Raw genomic sequence first — 23,935 nt, 5'->3', positions numbered from 1 at the left:
TAGGTAAAGGGTTGCCTTGGGTGGGAAATGGAGTACCTACATATGAATTTTGGAAGGTGGGAAGCAGTGGAGAAATGGAAACTGACTTAGCAGATCCAAAAAAACCAAATCTGAATCGCAGGGGGGAAAGGTGAGGACCAACTCTTTTAATCAAGGAGCCTCAAAAGGCTCCTCTGGAGGAGAGGTAAAGAGAGACCAAAAATAAGGAAGAGTGGAGATTTTGTCTCTGAAGAGAATAAAACAGAGGGTCTTTGGACCCAGTTTTATCAAATACCAGTAAAAGCACTGGTATTTTACCAAAAGCAGGAGATTATGTGATTTTCATACAATATAGATTACAGAAAGCCCTCTTCTCCACTAGGCTCTCAGAAAGCCAGCAGCCAGACTTCCTCCCTCCAGACAGAAGATTGAAAAGATGCAAAAGACTGAATTTGGATATTCTCCAATAACTGGTTTATCTAGACTAGCCTATAATGAAGCTCAAAATTGATAAGCTCCTGTCAGAGGGATAGTGGATGGGGGGAGGGGGGTTGACACAGTGTGAGGGATATAAATGATAAATGTATAACTATTACATTGTTTTGTGCACCTGAAACTAATAAAAAATAAAATAAAAAATTGATAAGCCTCATTCACACATTAAGAGCTTCCAACCAGCTTTTCGGTTCTCTACTCTTATTCATGAGCAGACATCAAAGATTTTCAGATATCCTAAGGATAGCCTCTAGTGTGAAAAAGAGAACAAAACAAGCAAATGAGAAACACCCTGGAGAAACCAAAAACTATGCCAAAGAAGAAAATTTTACCAAAAACTATCCTAATAGCCTCAGAGAGACAAAAGCAGATAGTGCATCCATGAAACAAGAATAGAATGCTATAAATAAGGAACAGACAGAATTTTTTTAAAAGAGTACTTAGAAATAAAAACATGATATCGGAAATAATAAACTCAATAGAAGGGTTGGAAATTAAAGTTGATTTGAACCTCCCAGAAAGAAGAGCTAAAGATAAAGAGATATAGCACAAGTGAGAAAATGTAAGAACTAGGTCAGGACTAGGTCAGGAGACCTACATAAATCATAGGAGTTCCAGAAGAGAGATCAAGAAATAATTCAAGAAAATATACCAAAAATAAAGGACATAAATTTCCAGATTGAAGGAGCCCACTAAGTGCCCAGAACATTGGATAAAAACAAACCTAACTCAAGACACAAGTTTCAGAACACTGGGGGGTGGGGTGGGAGGGGAGAAGATACTATAGATTTACAAGGGGAAAACCAAAACAGGTCTCAAAAGAGGATCCAGAATTAAAGTGGTTTTAATATATAATACTGAAAGCAAGGAAACAATGGAGAAATAGCTTCAAATTTTAGAAAGACTTTTATACCCAACCAAACTATATCAATCAAATGTGAAAGTACAGTAGAAATCTTTTCAGATGTACCAGATTTATACGAAATTTTACTTCTCCCTTTCCCACTGTATGGCTTCTTTCTTTGGTTGAGATGTCCTTCCCCCAAAAAAAAGGAAATAAATCAGGAAAGAGGAATACACAATGTTCAGAAAATAAGAAATACAACTCAGCAGAAAAGCAAAAAGGATGTTCAAAGTTCTGGTAAAGAAGGAATGACACCTTGGAAGAACGTATGTGAGCAACGTAACTCAAGAATCAGGCCTGGTGAAAGCTGTCATCACTGTGCCTGCTACTATTAATATTACACCATCTTTTTGCACCAGATTAAAATACTGAAGGATGTGCTCAAATAAAACAATGGGGAACATCAAGAAAGAGACAGATCTTCTAACCTGGGAGGAAAGCAATGAGAATTTCAAGGTTGGCAGCAAAAAAAAAGAAGTCCCAGGATAAAAGCTAAGCAGCAGACCCAAAGAATAACCAGCCCAGTTAGAAAAAAAGGACAGTGCTCCAGGTGAAATCCTTCAAAAAAAAAAAAAAAAATGGGGGATCTGATCATATAATTTATGTCATTGATTTTGTTGTTGTTGTTCTGGCCTTTTCTTTATTGGGAGGTTACTATGGAGCTTTTTTATTTGTTTAATTAATTTTTTTTTAGTTACCCGTTGACATTCAATAGTTTATATTAGTTTCAAGTGTGCAGCATAGAGAAAGAAAAATACCACATGATCTCGCTTATATGTGGAATCTAAGGAACAAAATAACAAACAAAACAGAAACAGACTCAGATACAGAGAACAAACAGATGGTTGCCAGACGGGAGGGAGGTTGGGGAGCTGGGTGAAAAAAGGTGAAGGCCATAAGAAATACAAATTGGTAGTTCCAAAATAGTCACGGAAATGTAAAGTACAGCATAGAGAACGTAGTCAATAATGTTGCAATCACTATGTATAACGCCAGTTGGGTCCTAGACTAATCGGGAGGATCACTGCCTACATCACGTCATTGATTTTTGAGGAAAATTGTACTGAGAGGCTTCAAGATGTGTGGGAAGAATTAACAATGAGTATGAAGAAAACACAGCAAGAGAAAGCAACGTAATAATTAACTTCAAGAGACACAGAAAGAAAAATACAGTATATTGTGACGCTCAACTGAAAATAGTATTTACAGAGACATAAAAATGTAAATACTGAATCTTGATTAAAACAAAAATTATTACAAACCATATTGGGAAGCGAGAGGAGGGGAGGCCGAGGGGAAGGCAGTATAAGGATGCTAAATCCTTATCTATCAGGTGAACAAATGTTAGAAAAAAGAGCTGCAAGAATGGAAAGTGATTGTCCCTGGGAAGGAGGATTGCAAGGAATGAGACGAGTTGGGACAGGGAACTCCTACATTGGCTGTAAGCTTTTTAGTACTCTTTAAATTTTTACCTATGTGCATGGGTAGCTTTGAGAAATTAAATTTAAAAATTTGTAACATACCGACAGTGGGTCACCCTAGGAATAAAATCAAGTTTATTGGCATAATGCTATGTAGGAAAACCCTGCCTCTCTTAATAAAGCAAATCAGCATTGTGCTAATCCTATACACCCCACCCTTGAATTTGCCCTTGGGGGCTAAAGTGTAAGTATCTCAAGATTATGGTAAGAGGATGGGGTTTCTGAGTCCTAAGGACAAGTTAGCTGCAATGGGGTGAGAAATCAACTCCTTGCACTTGCCAGGAATAAAGAGAGAGGACCCAGGAATGAGGGAAACCTGGGGATCAGGGTAGAGGTCATGAGTTGAGATCCCAGGAGAAGGACCCTTCCCCTTCTGAAAGCCCCCTCTGTATCCTGGGCCCTCCAAGGGAACCTCATAAGGTTCTGGTTTATTTTATGCAGGAAGAGATTTCCTATGACATCCACATTGTTTTTATGACTATATTTTTATTAATCGGTCTCCCCCCAAAGCAATGATTTTCAATTGGGTGATTTTGTACGCTTCCCAAGTGGAGGACATTTGGCAACATCTGGAGACATTTTTTATTGTCAAGACTAGGGGACAGCGAGAGTGCTACTGGCATCCAGTGGGTAGGCCAGGAATACTGCTAAACATTCTACAATGCGCAGGACAGCCCCCCACAACAAAGAATGCACAGGACAGCCCCCCAAAATGTCCATAGTGCCATGGTTGAGAAACTCTGCCTTAAAGATTGGAAATTCTTTAAAGGCAGGAACCATGTCTATTTTATCTTTATATTCCAGAGCCAACTCAGTGAATGCCAGACAGATAGACAAAAGGATGGAAAAAGGGAACAAGGATATGTCTAACTCAGACTATAAACCACATGAGCCCGTAAAATAGGTCTGGCATTCCCTAGCACTTGGTTCATACCTGGCACAGAGTGGACCCTCATTCACCCACCAAACATTTATTGAGTGCCTTCCATCATTTATTCAACATGTTTGTGAGGTCCTACTACGTTCCAGACCTGGTGTATGCAAGAGAATGAGAGCTGATTGCTGTAACCTCAGAACTAAGGCAAAAGATGCTGTCTGTTACAGAGGCAGAATAGTCAAAGGGTCACTTACAAAAGCATCTCACTGTAGCTGTCCACAAACAAAGTCTTCAGTGATGGCCGCCTCTGCAGGAAATATTGAATCTGCAGGTAAATAGACAGAGTAAGATCCCAGGAAAGGTTAGATGTGGCTAAGTGGTGAGCGCCTGGACGGACGACAGGAGTGTGGCAAAGCCAGATAATGAAGAGAGTAGAACAGCCTGGGTCAGTCTAATGGGGTAATGTTATGTGAATTAGGAGAGATTTTTAAAAATAGAAAGTGCAATGACAACTATACCTGGAAGTAAAGACAGGAAAGAAAATCAAATGTTATCAGTTGCTGGGCTTGAATGATGGGATTGAGCAATTTTTTTCTTCTTTCTAATTTGTGCTTTTTTTCAAAATGTTCTGTAAGTATGCATTATAGTAAAAATTCTTTAATCAGCTGAACTAACTCACCAAATTAACCAGTGCTCTCCACTCCCTAAAAACAGTCTGACTGATGCCCACAGCCCTGCGAAACACTGGCAGCTAGGAGATCCTCTCCAGGCCACCCACACACTCTGCCAACCTCCCATCTGTTAATCCTGTGTTTGCCAAGAATGCTTTTTGCCCTTAGTACTTTATTATCACATAAACTATGTACTTTATTATAACATAAACTATGAGTGCAAAAAAAAAAGACAGTTGTTTCTGTAAAGATACAGGGCAATGATTTGGAAAGACTCCTTAAAATTAAATTACTGGGAAAAAAATTGGGTGTCGCTGAGCTCAAAGAGATTAAGGGAAAATAATCACAATAATCTTAAATTATTTGTACATGTAACAGTGGTCCCACATTCAAAGAAAAGACTGCTCAGATATTAGAAAATGGCCAAGGATTGTGCATCTGTGAGTTTTCAGTTAAAATAAAATGGTTCCAGGATACAGGTAGATTTCTTTCATTATTCTGAGCTTTAATGGAGTGTTTCAATTAATTAAACAACTACCAGTCATAAGCCTATCTCTTAAGAGGCTTCCCCTCTACTTCTGTAGTTAAATATTACAGTTAGTAGAGAGCCCTGACTGCATGTCTTCAGAAGACATGAGTGCCTGAGGGGCGCTCTGGGTGGACCCTCACTCCCCAAAAGTGAATGCCTGGAGGGCTCTTGTCTTCACCTGTGCATCTCTCAGCTCCTCAAGCAGGGCCATTACCTGTCCAATGAATTAAAAAGTGAGTGAGCACTGAGTGAGCCTACTGGCTTTCTGTTTTGGTGGCAGTAGAAACTCTCATAGGGTAGGAAAGAATGCTTACCCCTCGGAAAAAGAAGTAGATTCCCCCTGATACAGAAAGAATCTCTCCAGTAACTCGGAAATAGTCGCCGACGGTGTATTTCAGCTTATAGGGAGGCTGCAAGGTACAGAAATTAATAATCACTCATTCATTCGTCAAACATTTACCAGGCGCCAATACCTGTGATTAAGACCCAAATTCTGCCCGAGAGGTTCAGCCACCATCAGGAGACAGAGAGAGAGAGATGCAAATAAAGACAATGTACTATTATGGGGACACCTGCACGGAGGCCCCTCTGTGGGACCTGATTCCCAAAGTGTCAGCCTCCAGGTGCCAAGGGGACCGTCCTTACAGTGTTGTGCTATCTCCTGAACTATGTCCCAGCAAAGAGTCTACTGGGAGGACGGTGATGGCATAGATGGAGGCACTTTTACAGACCCAATGCCACATGCTTCCTGCTTCTCCCACAGCCATGGTGAACCCTGGTCTCCCAAAACTGTAAGTTTCCCACGGATAGTGGAGGGAGAGAGGTCCCACACACGTAGGTGTCGTCTTTGTGTTTCAGCCACCATTTCCTGGAGTGGGTTTCCTCGTAGCCTACTACCAATGTTTCATAAGCACTCGTTCACTAGCCTGTCTTATTAGCATGTTCCTCTTTTAAAATGAAGTCATTAAATGGCCTTAATAGGTGGATAGAGATTAGGTTTCATCTAACTAGGACATTGTGTTTTAAAATCAAATTTACAAGCAAGGCATCCTGAAAATAAAAGCAGCAAATTAAGTGTTTAGGTATTGTATGGAAAGGACTGAATTCTGAAACTCAAGGGAGTCCACGGCTAGGAGAGGAAGTCTGTTCTTAAGATGCTTTTGAGGATGGCCCAGGGCATGGCAAAGAAGAAGTACTCAAAAGTATATGTCTAGGGGATAAATAATGAGCGAGTGAGTGAACAAAAATGGGCAGGCAAGCAGGATGGCCACAGACTTGGGGCTTATGTCTTCCCATGACCCTGCCGACACCCAGCCCAGGGGAGAGCTGCTTCTAAGCCCTAATTCTGCATCCTTTCTAACCTACTGCTCCCCTTCAGCCTCACAGAACCAGGATGCTAAAGGAGGGGCTGAGAACAGGAGAGGGGGTGCGTCTCCAGGACACCCTGAGAGGCAGGACTGAACACAAGGATATAAGGGTCTTCAGGTGATCCTTCCATTTCTCCAGTGAGCTGGCAAGGAGTCCAGGGCCCAGCCTGGGCCTGAGGTCTTGGGGGTCCTGGATAATGCCCGTCCCCTCTCTCCCATCCCTGAAGCAAGGCCTAAGCCTTGGGCCGCACCAAGCCGTCCACAGGCCTGTAGTAAGCCGCTGTGGTGAAGATGATCATATACAAGCAGTAGACAAAGAAATTGAAGTAGAAGATGCGCTTGACGAATCTGTCCCACTTGTCCTGCAGGAGTCGGTTCAGTGGCTCCACCAAGAGCATATCATGGCGATTCTGAGGGGAGCAAAGAGAAGTGACGCTCACTCCCCCGCCAGGACCCGCCTCACCCCCGCATCAGCCTAAGGCACTCCCCACACCACATCCTGGTCTCTGCACGCCACCAGAAATGACCACGCCCTCAGCCTTTGGAGCAGCTGGGGGGTCATAGATCTGCACCAATGGGCCCTCCCTCTGGGCCTCAGTGCCCCTGTGTGTACAGTGAACAAGAGATAAAACTGGACAAGTGACCCTAAGTGCCCTGACACCTAAAAACTCACAAGTGTTGCCCGACGTTCTATGCCCATTATCTCTATGCCCATTATACATAACTTACTCCTGAGTGCCTGCGTCCTTGTTATTCCCACAATAGCGGAAAGGAGCTGGCACAGGCAGAGTCTGACATGAGGCCGCTCAGGGAGGGGTTGAAGGCAGGTAGGAAGGGGCCTCTGGATTCCTTATTTCTCACATGTCCAGGCCTGGGTCAGTCAGGCTATCCAGGCAAGAGTGGCAGTTATTGATGCTTGAGACTGAAGGGAACTAGAAAGGCTTTCCTGCAGTGGGTGGGCCAGTGCCTGGGATATCATCATTACAAGTATGCTTTGGGGCAAAATTCTGGTATCCAGGAGATCTCTGCTAAAGTTCAGGTATCCCTAGGATGGATGAACCAAAATCAGGTCATCCTAGCCTTTTCAGGCCATCAAGTCCTGCCCCCAGCCCAAGCTTGAGCTTCCCCAACGAGGTCCCTTTTCAGTATCTTCTTCAGTACTTCTGGGGATGGGAAGCTCCCTGTTGCCTCAAGAAGCCTGTGGAGAAACACTAACTGTTGAGAAGATCTATTCCCTGGAGTAAAGTTGGTCCTCTCTGCTTTCCACCAGCAGTCCCAGCTCTGTACTCAGGGGTGCCAGTACTACATTCCTATCCCCTGAGAGTCTCCAGAGACATGAAGATGGCAGCCATGGCCCCAGAGTGCTCTCTTCTCTAGTTCAAACTTCCCCATCCTCCTGAGGCCATTTCCTACCAGGGCCAGCCCTCCGGGAACACTTGCATCCAGGATTCTGAGTCAGAGGCCAGGACTCAGCATAGCAGCCTGGATAGGGGCTGACAAGGCAGAGCAGAGTAGGCCAGGCATCTCTCCCTCCCCTGGACTCTGTCCCTGTAAACGCAGCCTCTGCCCTGTGAGACAGGGTGGCAGCCCCTCCTTACCAACAGATTCCAGCCCCTGAGTTCATCCTGGGACTCAGTGTCACCTTCGAAAGAGCTAATAAAGAAGGTGGCCTTTCAAAGCAGTGGCAGCAGGGTGGGTTTTTCGTTAAGTGAAGTTGGGATCCTCTTTTGGAAACCAAATAAGTAAGATGCCCACCTCACACCTACACAAACATAAATTCTAGATAAATTAAGGAGCCAAACATAAAATACCTACAAAGGAGCTATAAGAAAGTGTTGAAAGATATGTGTGTAATCTTGAAGTGGGAAAAGGCCTCCGAAGGAAAACACAAGTCACAGAAGCTATAAGAGAAAAAGTCTAACCAATTTGACTCTATCAAAATAAAGCCTTTTATAAGCACATGATGCCATAAATGAAGTTAAGAGACAGACAAATGGATAAAGAAAATTGGTATACATATACAATGGAATATTATTCGGCCATAAAAAAGATGGCAATCTTGCCATTTACAACAACATGGATGGACCTAGAGGATATTATGCTAAGTGAAACAAGTCAGACAGAGAGAGACAAATAATATGATCTCACTTATATGTCGAATCTAAAAAAAAAAAAAAAGAACAAGGTCATAGATATACGGAGGCAGGGCATAGGGGGTAGGCAAAATGGGTGAAGGTCAAAAGGTTCCAGCTTCCAGTTATAAAATAAGTCACGGGAATATAAGGTACAGTATGGCAACTAGAGTTAATAATACTGTACTGTATACTTGAAAGTTGCTAAGAGAGTAGATCTTAAAAGTTCTCAAAAAAAAAAATGTGTAACTGCAGTGACAGATGTTAACTAGACTTATTGTTGTGATCGTTTTGCAATATATATAAATATCGAATTATGTTGTACACCTGAAACTAACATAATGTTATATGTCAATGATACCTTAATATAAATAAATAAATAAATACATACATACATACATACATACATACATAAATAAATATTTTTGAGACAAAAGACAGACTGGGAGAAAATAAAACATTTGCAACAGATGCAACAGAGAGAGGATCAATTCATTCCACAATGAGAACATCTGCAAATCAAAAAGGGGTGAGACAAACAGTCCACTAGAAGAGATGGCAATGGACAATGAACAGGAAATTTACTGAAGAAATGCAAAGAGTTGATAAACATGAAAAAAATGCTAGACCTCACAGTAATCAAGAAAACTAAAATTAAGACATCAGTGAGATAGCATGTTTGACTCCATGGACTTATAACTAGTCTCTAAAAAACTAGTTTTAAAAAAAACTAGTTTAAAAAAACTAGTTAGGGGGAGGCCGGTTAGCTCAGTAGGTTAGAGCGCGGTGCTCTTAACAACATGGCTGCCGGTTCGATCCCCGCATGGGCCACTGTGAGCTGCGCCCCCCACAACTACAATGAAACGACTACTTGACTTGGAGCTGATGGGTCCTGGAAAAATACACTTAAATATAAATAAATAAATATAAATAAATAAATAAAACTAGTCTAAAAAAAAGATTGACAATACCCAAGTTGGCAAGGCCGTGGGTAGCTGTGTACCCACCGGTCACGGGCAAGGGCAGATAGTCTTTCTGGAGGACAATTTGGCAGGAGCTATTAAAATGTGCACACCTTTTGACTCGGCAATCCCAATCCCAGGTATCCTTCATAGAAAAATGCTCAAACGCATGCCCAGTGGCCTTCAGCATTGTAGTAGCAAACACCTGCAAACAACCTGAATGACCTTCTAAGGACGTTTTCTCCCCATCTCTACTATGGGATACTATGCAGCAGATTTTTTTAATGAAGAAGACCCTTATGTACAGATACAAAATTATCTACAAGACACGCCATTAAGTGGAAGAAACAGTGGTTCCACATTATGTATAGTGTGATCCTATTTATTAAACAGAATGAAGTTACATGTTTTCATATGTATAAAAGGAGGATTCTTTTTGTCTATGTACTTCTGAAATATGTATGTTTTTATGGGACTATCTTTGTGTATTGTTTGTATGTTGAAGGAAAACATTCAACAGGAAGGAAATGGGTGATGAGGCTGCAGGGCGTAGGTCCGGGGCAGCAGGTTTTCATCGAGGGGAAGACGGCGGAGCCGGACCAGGGGTGGTGGTGGGGGTGGGGGTGGGGGTGGCGGTGGGGGTGGGGGTGGGGGTGGGGGTGGAGGCTGAGGTGCAGTGAGACCTGAAGCCCTCCCTCGGTCCCTGCCCAGGCCCACTCACAGGGGTCTCACTGCTGCTGTAGGCAATCACCTCCAGCACCGAGTTCTTCTCACAAGTGTCAATGCAGGACAGGTCATAGAGCGAGGAGTGCACAGGCCCGTAGGCCCACTCGGTGAACTTCCGGGACAGGTGCCTGCACTCGGGCTCGTGGATCTCCCTCTGGAGAATATAGGCCAAGACCTACCATGGGGATACGAGAGCTCATTAGAGACCAGCCTGGGGCCCTGCCACAGGCTGGGTCCCCACTGGGCCACCACCTCTGCTTTAAGAATCATTCTGCTTCCCAGTCCAGTTGGAGATCCCACCCAAGCACCAGGAGAGCCCCAGCCTCCATCCAGCGGCCACTATCAAGATCAATCTGCCGGCTGCCTCAGACTCCAACTGCAGCCACATCAGAGCTACGTATCACCTGATCCCACCGGCCTGATCACATCCATGTCACCCTCAGCTCAAGCCGCCCTCTTCCCCAGGCCCCAGCACCCCAGCCCCTCCTCGTGTCTTACTGGCGATGCGCAGAGTCATTGCAGAAATCAGAACCGGCCACATGTGCGATGCTGGGTTCCCTCAGCTCTCACAGCTACTCTGGCTTATTCTCACAGCCTCCTACCCCCACCCCTACAGGCTGCAGTGACAGCATCAGGGCTCCCACGGTGGCAATGCCAGGCACACACAGTGAGGCGGGCTGTCCCCTCCCACAGCACCCCCAGCTCAGCGTGAAACCCCCTCCCTACCCCAATCTTCCCACTACTCGCGGCCAGGGCCAGGGGCGTCAGCCCTTTCTTGTTGGTGAGCTCCTCCAGCTTCAGGGTAGGGTGGAGCTTGGCCCCCAGGATCAGAATCTCATTGTACATGCTCGTCACAAACTTGGTGTTGTCAACTGTGTTGTCAGCCACCTCCACCAGTGCGTGCAGCACCGTGTTGCCCACCGAGTCCCGGGCGCTGATGTCTGCTTGCTGCCAGGAGTTCTGCAGCAGGAACTTCACAATGCCCAGCTGGTTGGTGCATGCAGCCAGGGAGAGGGGCAGCTCACCTGTGGCCAACACAGATACATGATGGGCCTCAGGAACAGACAGCTTGGGGCCTGGACTACCAATCTCTAACTTCCTCTATCTCTGTCCCAAACTGCCCTTCAGCAATTGTCAAAAAGACAAGTGTCTACCTCAGGGTCTCCCTACCAAAGTAGAAGCCAGGCCGTCCTTCGATTTTCTTAAAGAAGTCCCCATTGGCTGCAGCCTGGACGTCTGCCCCGTTCTCCACCAGGAGAGTCACCAGTGTCATGTTCCGCCTCTCAATGGCAATGTGCAGGGCCGTCTGGCCTGTGGAGGGTACATACTATTGGTATTGTGCCCACAGTCCTGCAGGGGTGCCTACACAGGTGGGGAAGGGCCTGCGCAGAAAGTACCAGATGACCCCACTACTGGAGGAGGCCAGGCCAGAAACCCCAAAGGGGGCTCAGGGAGTCCCTGAGGCAGGAGTAGAGACCCCCTGGAACAGGGCCTGAGAGCTGGAAGTGTCAACATTGCCTGAGGGCACAGAAGGGAGGATGGGACTCTCAGCACAAGGAGAAACCAAGCCAGCAAGTGGGGGAGGCAGGGACCTTAGGACCAAGAGATGCCAGCTCGGTGTCTGGGACAGGGAGTAAGTTGTTCAGAGGCTTGCCCAACCGTGCCAGTGCCATCCTGGCTCCAAGTATGCTTGTGGCAAAGTCATGCTGACCCCATCGGCCCTCACCCTTGTAATAGCTGTCTGTGTAGCTGGCATTGACAAGCTCCTTCAGGCTGTCCGTCTGCCGGGCAATCTCCAGGAGGAGGGGGATGGTATCGTTCTGCCCATCATGCAGGTTGAGCATCGCTTTCAGCAGACAGGTCTTCCCTGTCTCTGGGTCTGCAAGACAAAATGAGGGTCAGAGAAGGGCGTGGCGCTGGAACATCCCAGGAACCCGGCCTTCAGCGGGGCGACCTTTGAACTCGCTGTCCATGAGGTGCTTCTTTCTCTTCTGCAGGAAAAGCAGCAGGCTCTCCAGCTCCTTGCAGTCATTCTGAGCAACGGCTTCGAAGATCTTCCTGCGGTCATAGAGCTTGAGGCTCTTCTCAGCACCGGCAGGGACGGAGTCCTGGGACAGCTGCCTGTAGGCCAGAAAACGCCTTTGTTTCATACTCTGGTCTCCCCTCGGGCCCAAGGCCTTCAGAGCTTGTCAGGGAGCATGATGAAACCCCAAGGCAAATCAAAAGGGGGAAAAACATGATAAAAAACCCACTCCTCTGTCTAGGTGAGCATCCAGGAAACTGATGCAACAGGAGACTGGGGGGGGGGGGTGCACATGTCCCCCTTCTGTCCCCACCCTGTCTGCAGGCACCATTTAAAAATCTTTGACACCACTACTTCCTCCAACACCCAAGCCACTCACTTCTGTGCCTACTACGGAGCTGGGGCTCTGGAGGCAGTAGCCTAAAGGGGGCTGGAAGCAGGGTTTGGGCTCGTCCTCTCGGTCTAAAAGCATCCTCCCCTTGAGCTTTTTGACTGGAAATCTAAGTGTTTGGGGCTGGTGAGCATTCTAGACCTGAACACCTAGAGATCAGCCAGCAGCTAGGATCAGCATATATGCCAGCATCCATGGGCAGCCATATGTCCTAACGGTCCTATGACTGCAGACACTGGACCAAATGGCCTCTGATGGCTCCCCAGCTCCTCAGGTCTCTGACCTTCAGCCCACAAGTTGGAGTAGCATGGTATCTCCATGGCTGGGGCCTCAGCCAGCTGAGCCAGTTGGGCTCCTGGTGGGGAGGGGGCGGGGCTATAGACGCAGCTTACCTGGCACAGGTGGGGCCATCCCCAGTCTTCTGGACAATAAAAACAGGGCTGACTGTGATGGCTGGGCAGGAAGCTGGCTGGCCTTCCTCATAAGAGCAGTCCATAGAAGTCTCCTCCGAGTCACATTTCCCGAACAGCCGGCTGCGGCTCTTGGCCGTGGGGAAGATGTGAGGCTTGGTTGGAGCTGGCCTGGAGTTAGGGTCTCCATCCAGGGGGTCTGTGCACGAGTTGTATTGTGGCAGCTCCTCAGACTCCCCTGAGTCTGAATTCCCCCATTTCTTCATCCTTGCCCAAGAGGCAGCCTGCAGGCAGCCACCAAGATCGGGTTTGCCCCCGGCTCGAGGACTATACGACACGAGCCCCAACCTGCCCTCCTTGCAAAGGCACCTATGAAGCAGAACATCCCAGAGGTCCAACACTGATGCCTCCAGCCCCCCAGAAGGGACGCTTTCAAGGATGTTATACATTCTACCCCAGAGATCCCGGTAGCAGCCCCATGGGCATCAGCCTCCAGAGGTAGGTGCGCCCCCAGCTTGGAGCCCGCAGGCTCTGAGAGACTTGGGTGAACCACTCTTCTCTGGGCCTCAACTGCCTCCTCTGCAGCCTGGGGATGATACCACTGCTCTGCCTCCCTGCACGAGCAGAATAAGGGAAACAGTTGGCGTGGCTGTGTCTGGCTGTGCATTCAGGAACAGCTTAGCGATGAGGACAGCTCAGCCCCAAAGAGCCAAGCAGTCTGCATGGCCGGGAATGGAGGGGCTGGCGGAGACCGACACATTCACACCGCACTGCACAGGCCCCATGGCCCTGTCACCAGCACGCACTCACCTGTCTTTGCTCCTCTGCCTGGCTGCTGCAACCCCTGAGTTTGTAGGGGAACTTTTGTGTGCTTATTGTTTATCATTCTGGTAAAATTAGTATTGGTCAAGCGTCCTGGCCCTGAACTTGTCTATTTTAAGTGATTCGGGGCTGGTGGGCCTTAAGGCCTGCACAGCTGGAGTTAAGCTGGCCACGAGTGCCAGCACATACGGCTGTGAACGTGTGTAGATGCTGTTTTCCCACTCCCTGACCTCACCCCCTGCTCTTCCCCTCCATCCAGCTGGGCATCCTCTCTCCCTGGTACCCACTGCTGTCCAACATCTCAATGGCCTTTGCTCCTGCACACCTCCACTGGGGGTGCTTTCTCCTCCTTTTCTTGCCCAAATCTTACCACCTGTCAGATGCCACCTCCCCTCGGGGTCCAGCACTCATGCCACCTCCTCCATACCCCCTAATCCTGCACTGCTCATACTCCCTCCCCCTTCAGAGTGGCCCAGCTCGTTGCCACTCATCCCTCATGGCCCCTTGGCATGGTCCACTCTGCGGTCTAGCAAGTTCCATCTGTCATTGCTTTGTCTCCCCTGTCCTGTGACCTCCTCCTGGACAGGGAGCTTGCCTGATCCATCTCTTTATGAAAAACAAGCTGTGCTGGTCACCATGGGGGAAGTGAGAGAGATCAGATACAGACCCTTCTAGTTCCCATTTCTACAGGAAGTTAGGGAGAGTCATGTTCCAGCAGTGGCTGGATTCCAGAAAACAGCCACCGAAGGAATGGGAGTGTTCGTAAGACCTATATTTTCAAGTGAAAGTTCAGGCAGTGAAAATTCAGAGTGCGTGGCTGGGTCACAGCAATAAATCAGCTATGACTTGCTGCCCAGATCCATGGGGGGAAAATGAGGCAGCCTCACCACTCTGCATCCTATGAAAAAGACAGACAGCTGACTGCCGGCCCATTTCCTCTCCTGCCTGCTCTTCTGCTTTCAGGAGAGCCTGAGTCCTTCTGTGGTTCATGCATCTGGTGGAAACTCTGCATGCAGCAGGAAGTGTTCCTGGCCACAGAAAGTCCCACTTCTGACCACTGACCCATTTGTTCATCCATCGCTCAACACCCATGTACAGAGTCCTACTGAGTGCCGGACCCTGTGCTGGGGTCACAGAGAGACTAAGACCCCATCTGAGACAGGAACCAGGTGCTGGCTGGGGCATGGGGGTGGCAAGAGGGACCAGGGTGCTGAAGACAGCTTTATGGAGGAGGTGACGGATGAGCTGGGCCAGGAAGGGGAGGGGGGTTAGGCTGGGACTGGGGGAGAGGGTGGGGATCCCAGAGTAGATGATGAAAAGGAAGCCGGTGGGACTGGGGGATAGGCAGTGAGGTCAGAACCAGATGGCTGTCAGCTTTGAATGCCAAGGAACAGGATGCGGGCATTATTGTGTGGATTGTAGGAAGCCACGAGAAGCATCAGAAGCCTGTGCTTCCAGAAGATAACTTCTTGTCAAGCACAGTTCATAGTATGGAGAGCCAGTCACCATTTAAAAGGCACAAGAGGCTAGTGAGAATGTAAATAATTGACGTGTTTGAGCACGTGCTGTGCGAAGGCAAGCACTGCTCCAACGCTTTACGTGCAGTCACTTGCTTCATTCTCACAACATCTCTAAGAGGTAAATATTTTACGGATGAGGAAACTGAGGTACAGAATGGTGACGTTACTTGCCTGAGGTCACACGGTTGGTAAGAGGCAGAACCTGGATTGGATCCCAGGCAGCCTGGCTCCAGAGCGTCTCCAGCTCTCTACCACCTCTCTGGAAGGCTCGGGGCTCTTTCTTGGCCACAAAACTCAGCCCCAGACTTCACACCAGGACCTGGGGGCCAATCAGACCAGGCTATCCCAGCCCTGAGTCCAGGCAGGTAGGGACAATGCCCTTCGACTCAGAAGCCCCAAACCTGTAGCACCTTCCTGCTTAAACAAGCATTGCAGGAAACTCAAAACCCAAAATGAAGTATGAATAAGACCCGGACCATATGCCATTACATTCTCCCATGAATGCCTCCCCTTGGATAAGGCTGTATAAAAAACAAAGAGTAAACCTGCTACCTGACTAGCAGCTCTTAGCCCAACGAGAGGGCACCTATTATAGCAGGAGCCTCCACCAACCTTTCAGTGATGTTCTTTTTTAACAGCTTCACCTCTTCCTCTAACCAATCCAGATCTAACCCAACCCAGTAAATATGAAGCAGCCCACAGAGGACTATCATTCAGTCAGTCAACAAACCCCAAATCTGTACTATATGCCCTGTACCTGATTCCCTACTGGAAACCAAGCTTCTCCCAGAGCAGACAGGGCAGGACAGGGACTGAGAGGCCATTTGCTCTGCGCTGGGAGGGACAGAATAGTCTGTCACTACCAGGCCTGGGTGTGTCCAGCACATGAGCCCCACAGCAACGCACCTGTCATAGCTGAACACTCTATATGTGATGGGGGAATTCCAACTATGATTTGGGGTGTCTGGTGGAGATGGTGGTTCTAGCTTACGCAAGGTTCAAAAACTCACCAATCTGAACCAAAGGACAGTCCCAAGCAAACGACCCTGTCCAGCAAAGATCTGGTTCAGCCTCTGAGTCATTCTCAACTCCAGGGCCAGAAAGGACCCTGTTCACCCCCTGGGAGAAGCCTCCCTTCTTCTCTCCCCAATCCAAGTGACACGTCCTGGGGTGTGGCTCTCCCGCTCCCCTCTCTGCCCAAAGCACCCAACTGCCTCCAGCCTCCCTGCAGGTTCTTGGGAGCTGATCCAGCACCCAGCCCTGATCATTCTCATCCCCTCAGCCGACCTGAGCATCTCCTAAAGAGGGACAGAGAGCGGGGGGCTTCCCAACGCATGGATGAAGAACCAGAGGAACTCTGCCAAATACAGAGAGAGAGAGAGATAGAAAGAGAGAGAGAGAGAATGGAGCCTGGACAAGAACCCATGGATCCTGCTTCCGGCCCAGCCCTTCTTCACTCCAGAGAGGGCAACACACTGAAACCTCCAGCCACAAACCACTGGCCTCAGCAGCAGCCACAGGTTCTTCACCCCAGGATGACTCTGGTGCAAATAATACACATGGACAATAGCAACCTCCACTATCACTTACCTAGTGCTTGCGATTAGCCGGGCAAAGTGCACCACAGCTGCAGCGTCACTTATGCCTCAGCACGACCTTTGAGGCAGCCACTGTTATTATCCGCAGTTGTCGGATGGAGCATCCCTCTTTAGGAGATGCTCAGGTAGGCTGAGGTGCTAAGAGGTTAGTTGAACTGCCCACAGACTCACAGCTGGGCAGCGGAAGGGCCCAGCTCGGACCGCTCACTGTGCCACTCTAAACGCTAACACCTGGCTTGGCCAGAAAACAACAAAAGGGACTCACCAGCAGGACGCAGGCACAGCCCAGACCCAGCAGGTGCCGGTGAGCTCTTGAAGGCTGTTGCTATTCGAAGGGAGAGTTGGGCTGGTGTGGGGAGAAGAGTGGCCTCCCCTGCCTCTGGGAGGACGCTCGGCCCTTCCCCGGGCCACGGCTGCTCCGCACTGGCAGGGATGGGCTGTGGGCACGCTCTGGCACTCAAGGAAACATTTCCAGCAATGGCAGCAGCTGCTGTTGCCGCGGCTCTGATTCCCAGAGGATCCCAAAGCCTTTCCCATCATTTTTGCCCGTTTTTTCAGAAACCACTTAGCCGCTGCCCCTCCTCCAACCATGCCAGGGCTGCAGTGAACTTAGCCACACACAGCCCAGAACCAGCCAGAGCTGTGACCTCAGCTCTCAGGGCAGGGGGGCTCTGCTCAGGCCTCCCAAACCCACCGCTCTTGCACACAGGGAGGTCTGGGGTCTGGGGAAACAGCTTAACAAATGCAGTTTCCCAATCAGAAGGTAAAACCCAGCAACCTGGAACTGCTCCATTTGCAAAATGCCAAAAGAAAAAGAATGCTCGTATCACCCATCGTGCAGTCCTGGCCTGGCATTTAGGGACTTGGTTTTGAGCGCTGACTTTGTGTGACCTTGAACCAGTCCCTGCCTTTCTTGGGCCCCTGTTTCCCTGTGTGCCCAAACCTGGGATGGGGATTGAGGTGGGGAGCTTCCGTGTCAGCCAGGTCCCAGCCTTTCTCAACCAGAGATCCTCAGGAACCACAGCACGAAAAAAATTGTGTCCATTTTCTCACTTCTTCTAGTACAATCAGAAATGCAAAGTTAATTCGTCACATATCATAGGGCTTTATTCCCTCCCGGAACCTGGCTGAGAAAAGCTGCAAAGTCTTTCTGGGTGTTCACACAAACTGCAGCCGCAAACTCCCAGAAGCTGCCTGTAGGAACCCCACAGGACTCTAGTAAGCCATGGGTCAACACAGCCTTCAGTGAGCAGCCACACGCCAGAAAGGCCCATTGTAGCCCTGCCTGGAGTAGCTCACAAGCTCTGCTCCTTAAGTCAGGCAGTCGAGTGCAGACATCACATGGATTCTGCAGGACAGTTTACAGTTTACAAAGAATTTTCACAAAGCCACTCTCCGAGGCCACACAACAACCCTGGGCAGTGGGAGGGCAGAGACTGCTGCTCCCACTTGATGATTAGATGATCGTCAACCCCTTAGGTGATTCGCCCAGGTCACACTGCTGGTCTGGGCATGGAAGATGGGCCCGTCCCACCATGCCAAACCATGCCCCTGCTTGGACACCTTTTTATGTATGTGCCATTTTAACACAGTTCAATAGCATTAAGTGCAGTCACAATATTGTGCCACCATCACCACCATCCAACTCCAGAACTCTTTTCATCTTACAGCACTGAAACTCTGTACCCATGAAACACTAAGCCCCCATTCCTTCCCTCCTCCAACCCCTAGAAACCACCATTCTACTTTCTGTCTCTATGAATCTGACTGCTCTACAAACATCGTGTAAGCGGAATCATTCAGCTTTTGTCCTTTTGTGACTGGCTTATTTCACTCAGCATAATGTCCTCGAGGTTCACCCATGTTGTAGCATGAGTCAGAATATCCTTCTTTTTTAAGGCTGAATGATATTCCATTGTATGTATGCACCACATTTTGTTTATCCACTCATCTGTCCGTGGATATTTGGGTGGCTACCACCTTTTGGCTGTTATCAATAATGCTGCTGTGACCACGAGTGTGTGAATATCTCTTTGAGACTCTGCTTTCAATTCTTTTGGGTATATACCCAGAAATGGGATTACTGGATCATGGAATTTATTCTTTTTTTTTTTTAATTGGGGACTATTGGGCAACAGTGTGTTTTTCCAGGACCTATCAGCTCCATGTCAAGTCATTGTTTTCAATCTAGTTGTGGAGGGCGCAGCTCACTGGCCCATTTGGGAATCAAACCTGCAACCTTGGTGTTATGAGCACTGTGCTCTAACCACTGAGCCAACTGGCCACCCCGGAATTTATCCTTAATCACTACGTAACAATCTGTTACCTATACGAAAGACTTACCAACAGTGACCCCCTCGACATACAAGTCCTCTGGGGTCACTGTTCCTTTTAACCTCGAGGGCCAGAAGTGCCATGAGGAGCACCTCGGTATAGAGGCTGTGATATGCTGTCACTGTGTCAGGCACAGCCCCCGGCTCACACACGGCCTGCACCAAGCCCAGGACTCAGCTACGGACAGCCCTCTGCATGGGGGGGAGACATCTGAGAGGGGTGCTGAGAACCAGCCCGCCCAGGAGCAATGTCCAAGAAAGGGGAGTGTCATACTTTTCCACCAGAACCATTCCCTTAGCCTCCAAGGGGCTCTCTGCGTCCAGCGAAGACAACACACATCACTAAATACGTCCGCTTTGCCAACAGAGCCAGTGGGTGCTGAGAACATGTCCCAGGGTAGACTTAGTACCGCGTGTGCTCCCAGAGCTGCAGGGGAGATTCTGGCCCTGCTCCTCCTTCCCTGATGGCTCCTTCTTGCTCTCCTTGGTGTCCTCTCCTCACCATGCCCTTCCACTACACACAGGTGTTCCCCAGGACTCTTATCTCCTCCTACCCCTCTCTGAGACCCTCAACGCTCCAGGGACCCATCTAACATTCCCAAGCCAGTGACCCTTCATCCTGGCGTCCAGCCCAGCCCTCTCCCTTGAGCTCCATCCCTGTCTCCCGGAATCTCCAGGTGAAGACCACAGACCCCTTCCCCTCAGCTCATCCCAAAATGGGCTCCTCTTCTCTCCCCGTTCCCTCCCCTCAATGTTCCTGCCTGTGAAGACACCAACTTTCTTCTGGTCACCAAGACCAACATACTTTGTCATCTCCACTGTCTTGCTGTCTGGAATACATTTCTGTGGCTCACATCCATCCCTCTCTGCAGCTGGCAGCCACTTCTTCCCAACCTGAGGCACCCAGAGGTGCCTCCCTTCCCCAGGCCGTCACCCCCCGTCTGCCACCTCCCAATCCACAGTCCTAGAACATCATCCTGATCTCACCCCCTCACCAAATGAGGCTCCACCCCTCGGCCTGGCACCCTGAGCCCACAGCCCCAGCCCTCTCTCCCACCGTAGCCCACCCCCTCCTGTCACCTAGAAACATCGGCTCCCCAGCCACACTAACTGTGCCTGCCTCCACGCTTTTGCCCTACCCTCTTTCTGCCCAACATGCTAGCACTATCCATCCCACTAAACCCATCTTTTAGGCCAGGTGACAGATGAGACCTACAGATGCTGAGAGTCAATCATGCAAATCCCACCTCCTCCAAAAAGCCTGCCCCCTCAAGGACGCAGCCTGAAATGCTGCAGAAATCTCACCTATGTCAACTCCTGCGGAAATCTCAGCCTGTGCCTCCCTGTGGTCACTGGTACATATGATCAAAATGACAATAACAATCGCAGTGAATACTTACTGAGCACCCGCAGTGTGCCAGGTTCTGGGATAAGTACCTTATACGAGTTCACTATCTCATCGGGCCCTCACAAAGTTTCATGACGTGAGCACGATTTTGTCCCCATTTTAAGATAAGGAAACGAAGTGTCAACGGGGAACGTAACCTGCCCAAGGACAGCGGCAAGCGTACTAGTCTCAGGTGGAGTTTCCTAAAGCTGGTATTGAGCTTTAACCAAACTGATGTCTGTGTCTTACTTTGCAGATTTTAATGGCTCCAGGGTGAGACAGGGCTCTCGTGCCCTCTATTTCCCTTCTCTAAGCCTCGCGCTGTGCTTTACCCAACAGGGCACGCTGACTGACTTTATCCGAACAGCACCTGCACTGAGTGGCTCTGCTAAAACTCACGCAATGGTGGCGCGGGCAAGACCTCAGGGCTGGGCCTCGCCACCAGCCGTGTGGTTTTCTGGGTCAGAATTTGAACAGAGTGTTCTAGACTCTACGCAACGACGTACCCATTAGAGCTCCTTGTAAGTAGATCATGTTTTAATGATGACTTCTAGAAGGGGGCACTTCTCCAAGCTCGGGTCTGATGGCGGCAAGACGCAAGGGGGTGGGCTGAGTCTGCTGTGACCCACGTTGAACCCCGAAGTCGCTCAATGGCCACAGTTCTCCCTCTGAGTGTCACCACCAGGGGGCACGTGGATTTCAACGGAGCCCTTGATGCTGGTAATAGAAGCCGAATTTATGTTCTTCATCCACCTGGGTTCCTCAAGGATTTGAAGCCAGACTTTCTGGCACAGCTGGAAACCAGCAAACTCTCCCATGTGCAGAAAAAGACTGATGACCAAAGCTGGGAACTATGAGCCTGGCAGCTCTAGGAGGACCCGGGGAGGAACCGGGCAGTTCTAGTCTCAGCCCCAGGGAGAGTGGCGAAGGGACCACTGCAGATACCTGTGACCCATCCAAGGACAGTGACAACTCCACTAACCGTGTCTTAAGTTTGCTAAATCTTGTACTGACAGTTAACTTCCCTGATTTGTGCGTCTTGCCTCCCAGATTTTAAATGGCTTCAGGGGTCCCAGGTTCAGATGACAAACTGCAAACCTGGAAGAAAACTACTTTCTTCATTCGGTCTGTGCGTGTCACCAGGTACCCACATGAGTCTGAAAGACCAGCTCCCGTGGAAGGCAGGGGTCTGTGAGAGGGGTCAGCATGCTCCAGAAGGGCATGGAGCTGGCCGGCTGAACTGGGGACGGATCAGCCATCCACTCAGCACCCGACGGCTAAGCCCTCCTCTGCAGAGCTGGGACCCAGGGCAGGGACTGGAACAAAAGGGAGAAGCAGTTGGAGGGTCGGGGTGTGGGCAGAGAATGGAGGCAGGGGAGAAGAGGCCTGGCGGTGCCAGATACTTAAGTGGTAGCTGAAGGTCTGGGCTTGCTTCTTCACCCACAAAACCGGCCAGAGCACCTGCCCCTCCTGCTTTGCACGGCTCTCCCGGGGATTAAAAAGGATACTGGGTGTGAATGGGCGCTGTGAGCTGGTAGAGCTCCAGTCAAGCATGAGGGATTATTGTTCTCATCCTCATTATTTCAACATGAGAACCACATCTGCAGACTGCTGAGCTGTATCCGGCCATTAGCTCGAGGTTGTGACTAATTGTTTTTTAATGAAAAAAAACAAGATTTGCTTAATGTTTTATGAGTCACGCCAGTGAGCATCTCAATACCGAGAATATCTCACTTTCAAAGACAGTGGCTGAGGAGAGGTCAGGTGTAACCTACCCTCCTTCCTGAGGGGCTGCTTTGTACTTTTCGAACCCACAGCAGTGAGTGGGGTGAGTAAGAGGGTCTCTGCCCTCAAGGAGGCCAGGATAACGAGGGGGAAGACCCATGAGGTTCTCTGTGATGCTGACAGGGTGGGGCTCCCTGAAACAGGCACAAGCCAGGGGCCAACAGGCCCCAACAGTGAACACTGAGCAGGGCCCTGGAAGCCAGCTGCAATTGTAACCCGGTGGCAAATGCGCTGCCATGGAGACTGCAGCAGGCAGATGGCACTGAGCTGAACCTTGGGCAGGTGTAGGCTTCTGCCTGTGAGGACATACCACCTATGGGCCCAGGGGGAGGCTAGGGAAGAGAACACCTAATAGGGACCCTGCCCTCAAGGAGCTTTCAGTCCACTGGAGAAGAAAAGGAAAATGGAGAACATGAAAGCCACATAAACATTACATGGATATAGTCAAGGGCCAAAGGAAGGGTGTGTGTGGCGGGGGGCAAGGGACTGAGCTGGAAAGCTGGCACTTACTCCTCTGGCCCCACGCTGGTTCGTGCCCCACTATCTCTCACAGGCTATTTTCTAGGTTCCTCCAATTGGGCCCCTACACCCATCCTCCAATCCGGAGTCCATACCACCAGCATTTATACTTCTGAAGCCCATGAGCCCCAGTCCCCCACTCTGCTGCCTGTAGGAGAAAGTCCGAACCCCCCAGTCTGGCATCCAAGACCTTCCACTGTGGGGCCAACGTTTCCAGACACAACTCCTACGACACCCTTTCATTTGACCAAGTTACAGCAGACAATTCATCCTATCCTGGACGTGCCAATCACTGTCACATAAATACGTTTGCCCAGCGTGACCTCTCTGCCTAGAAGGCTAGAGAAAATGGGTTCTGGGCTTTGACTCCTAGTGTTGGATCTTAGGTAAGTTAACTTTTTTGTGTCTCGGTTTCTTCATCTGAGAAATGAGGGTAATAGTACCCACTTTCTAAGATCATTGTGCAGATCAAGCGAGTTCAAACAAGTAGAGGTGCAATGAGCTCTGATTAGAGGAATACATAGCAGTACTCAAAAAATACTGTGATTAGTGTCAATGGATTGAAACACTCCACGGTTTAGATCGATGTCACTTGTGTAAAAATGAATTGCTCCTCCTGCGCACGTGGGTAAATCGGTCATAGTGTCATTCCCTAGGGATGGAAATTCAACAGCACATCACAGAACCTGACAGAATACCCAGTTCCTAGTAGATGCTCAATAAATAAGACTCACCTGGGTGTGTGCTGGGTGCAGTTAAGACTCCTCAGGCACAGTCTCTGCTGTGGCTGTAACGGTCAGGATGAACTCAGTTATGCTGTGGTAACAAACAACCCCCAAACCTCAGTGGCTTCAAACCTCGGAGCTTTATGTCTCAGTCACACTGCATGCCACTCACTGGTTGATGAGTGCTCTACGCCACGTTGCCCTTACACAGGACCAAAGCTGACCAAGCCTCCACTCGCTGGGACACCTCCAATCAATGTGGCCAAGGGAAGGGAGTGTGGCGAATGACACCCTGGCTC

General features: G+C 49.1%; 1 protein-coding gene across 4 annotated transcripts in view; it reads right to left on the bottom strand.

Moving 5' to 3' along the window:
• The window catches only part of TRPV1 (transient receptor potential cation channel subfamily V member 1), a 36,468-nt gene extending 12,543 nt beyond the window's left edge, over window positions 1-23,925 (bottom strand). The window contains exons 1-11 of one of the 4 annotated variants that reach the window (XM_033089962.1): window positions 23,809-23,925; window positions 23,646-23,698; window positions 12,930-13,231; window positions 12,078-12,244; window positions 11,850-12,002; window positions 11,294-11,434; window positions 10,850-11,148; window positions 10,119-10,298; window positions 6,555-6,713; window positions 5,251-5,346; window positions 3,991-4,061 (exon numbers count right to left, since the gene is read on the bottom strand). In XM_033089962.1, coding sequence (XP_032945853.1) covers window positions 3,991-4,061; window positions 5,251-5,346; window positions 6,555-6,713; window positions 10,119-10,298; window positions 10,850-11,148; window positions 11,294-11,434; window positions 11,850-12,002; window positions 12,078-12,244; window positions 12,930-13,213 — 1,550 coding nt within the window. In that variant the 5' untranslated portion in view covers window positions 13,214-13,231; window positions 23,646-23,698; window positions 23,809-23,925. Of the gene's footprint in view, window positions 1-3,990; window positions 4,062-5,250; window positions 5,347-6,554; window positions 6,714-10,118; window positions 10,299-10,849; window positions 11,149-11,293; window positions 11,435-11,849; window positions 12,003-12,077; window positions 12,245-12,929; window positions 13,232-16,879; window positions 17,024-17,152; window positions 17,652-23,645; window positions 23,783-23,808 lie in introns of those variants that run through there. The other 3 variants (XM_033089961.1, XM_033089963.1, XM_033089965.1) reach the window with 3 other exon arrangements.
• Window positions 23,926-23,935: the final 10 nt, after the last annotated feature.

This window comes from Rhinolophus ferrumequinum, chromosome 21 (assembly GCF_004115265.2).
Source record: "Rhinolophus ferrumequinum isolate MPI-CBG mRhiFer1 chromosome 21, mRhiFer1_v1.p, whole genome shotgun sequence".
Classification (NCBI taxonomy): domain Eukaryota; kingdom Metazoa; phylum Chordata; class Mammalia; order Chiroptera; family Rhinolophidae; genus Rhinolophus; species Rhinolophus ferrumequinum.
This window is presented reverse-complemented; position numbering and strand designations above follow the sequence as displayed.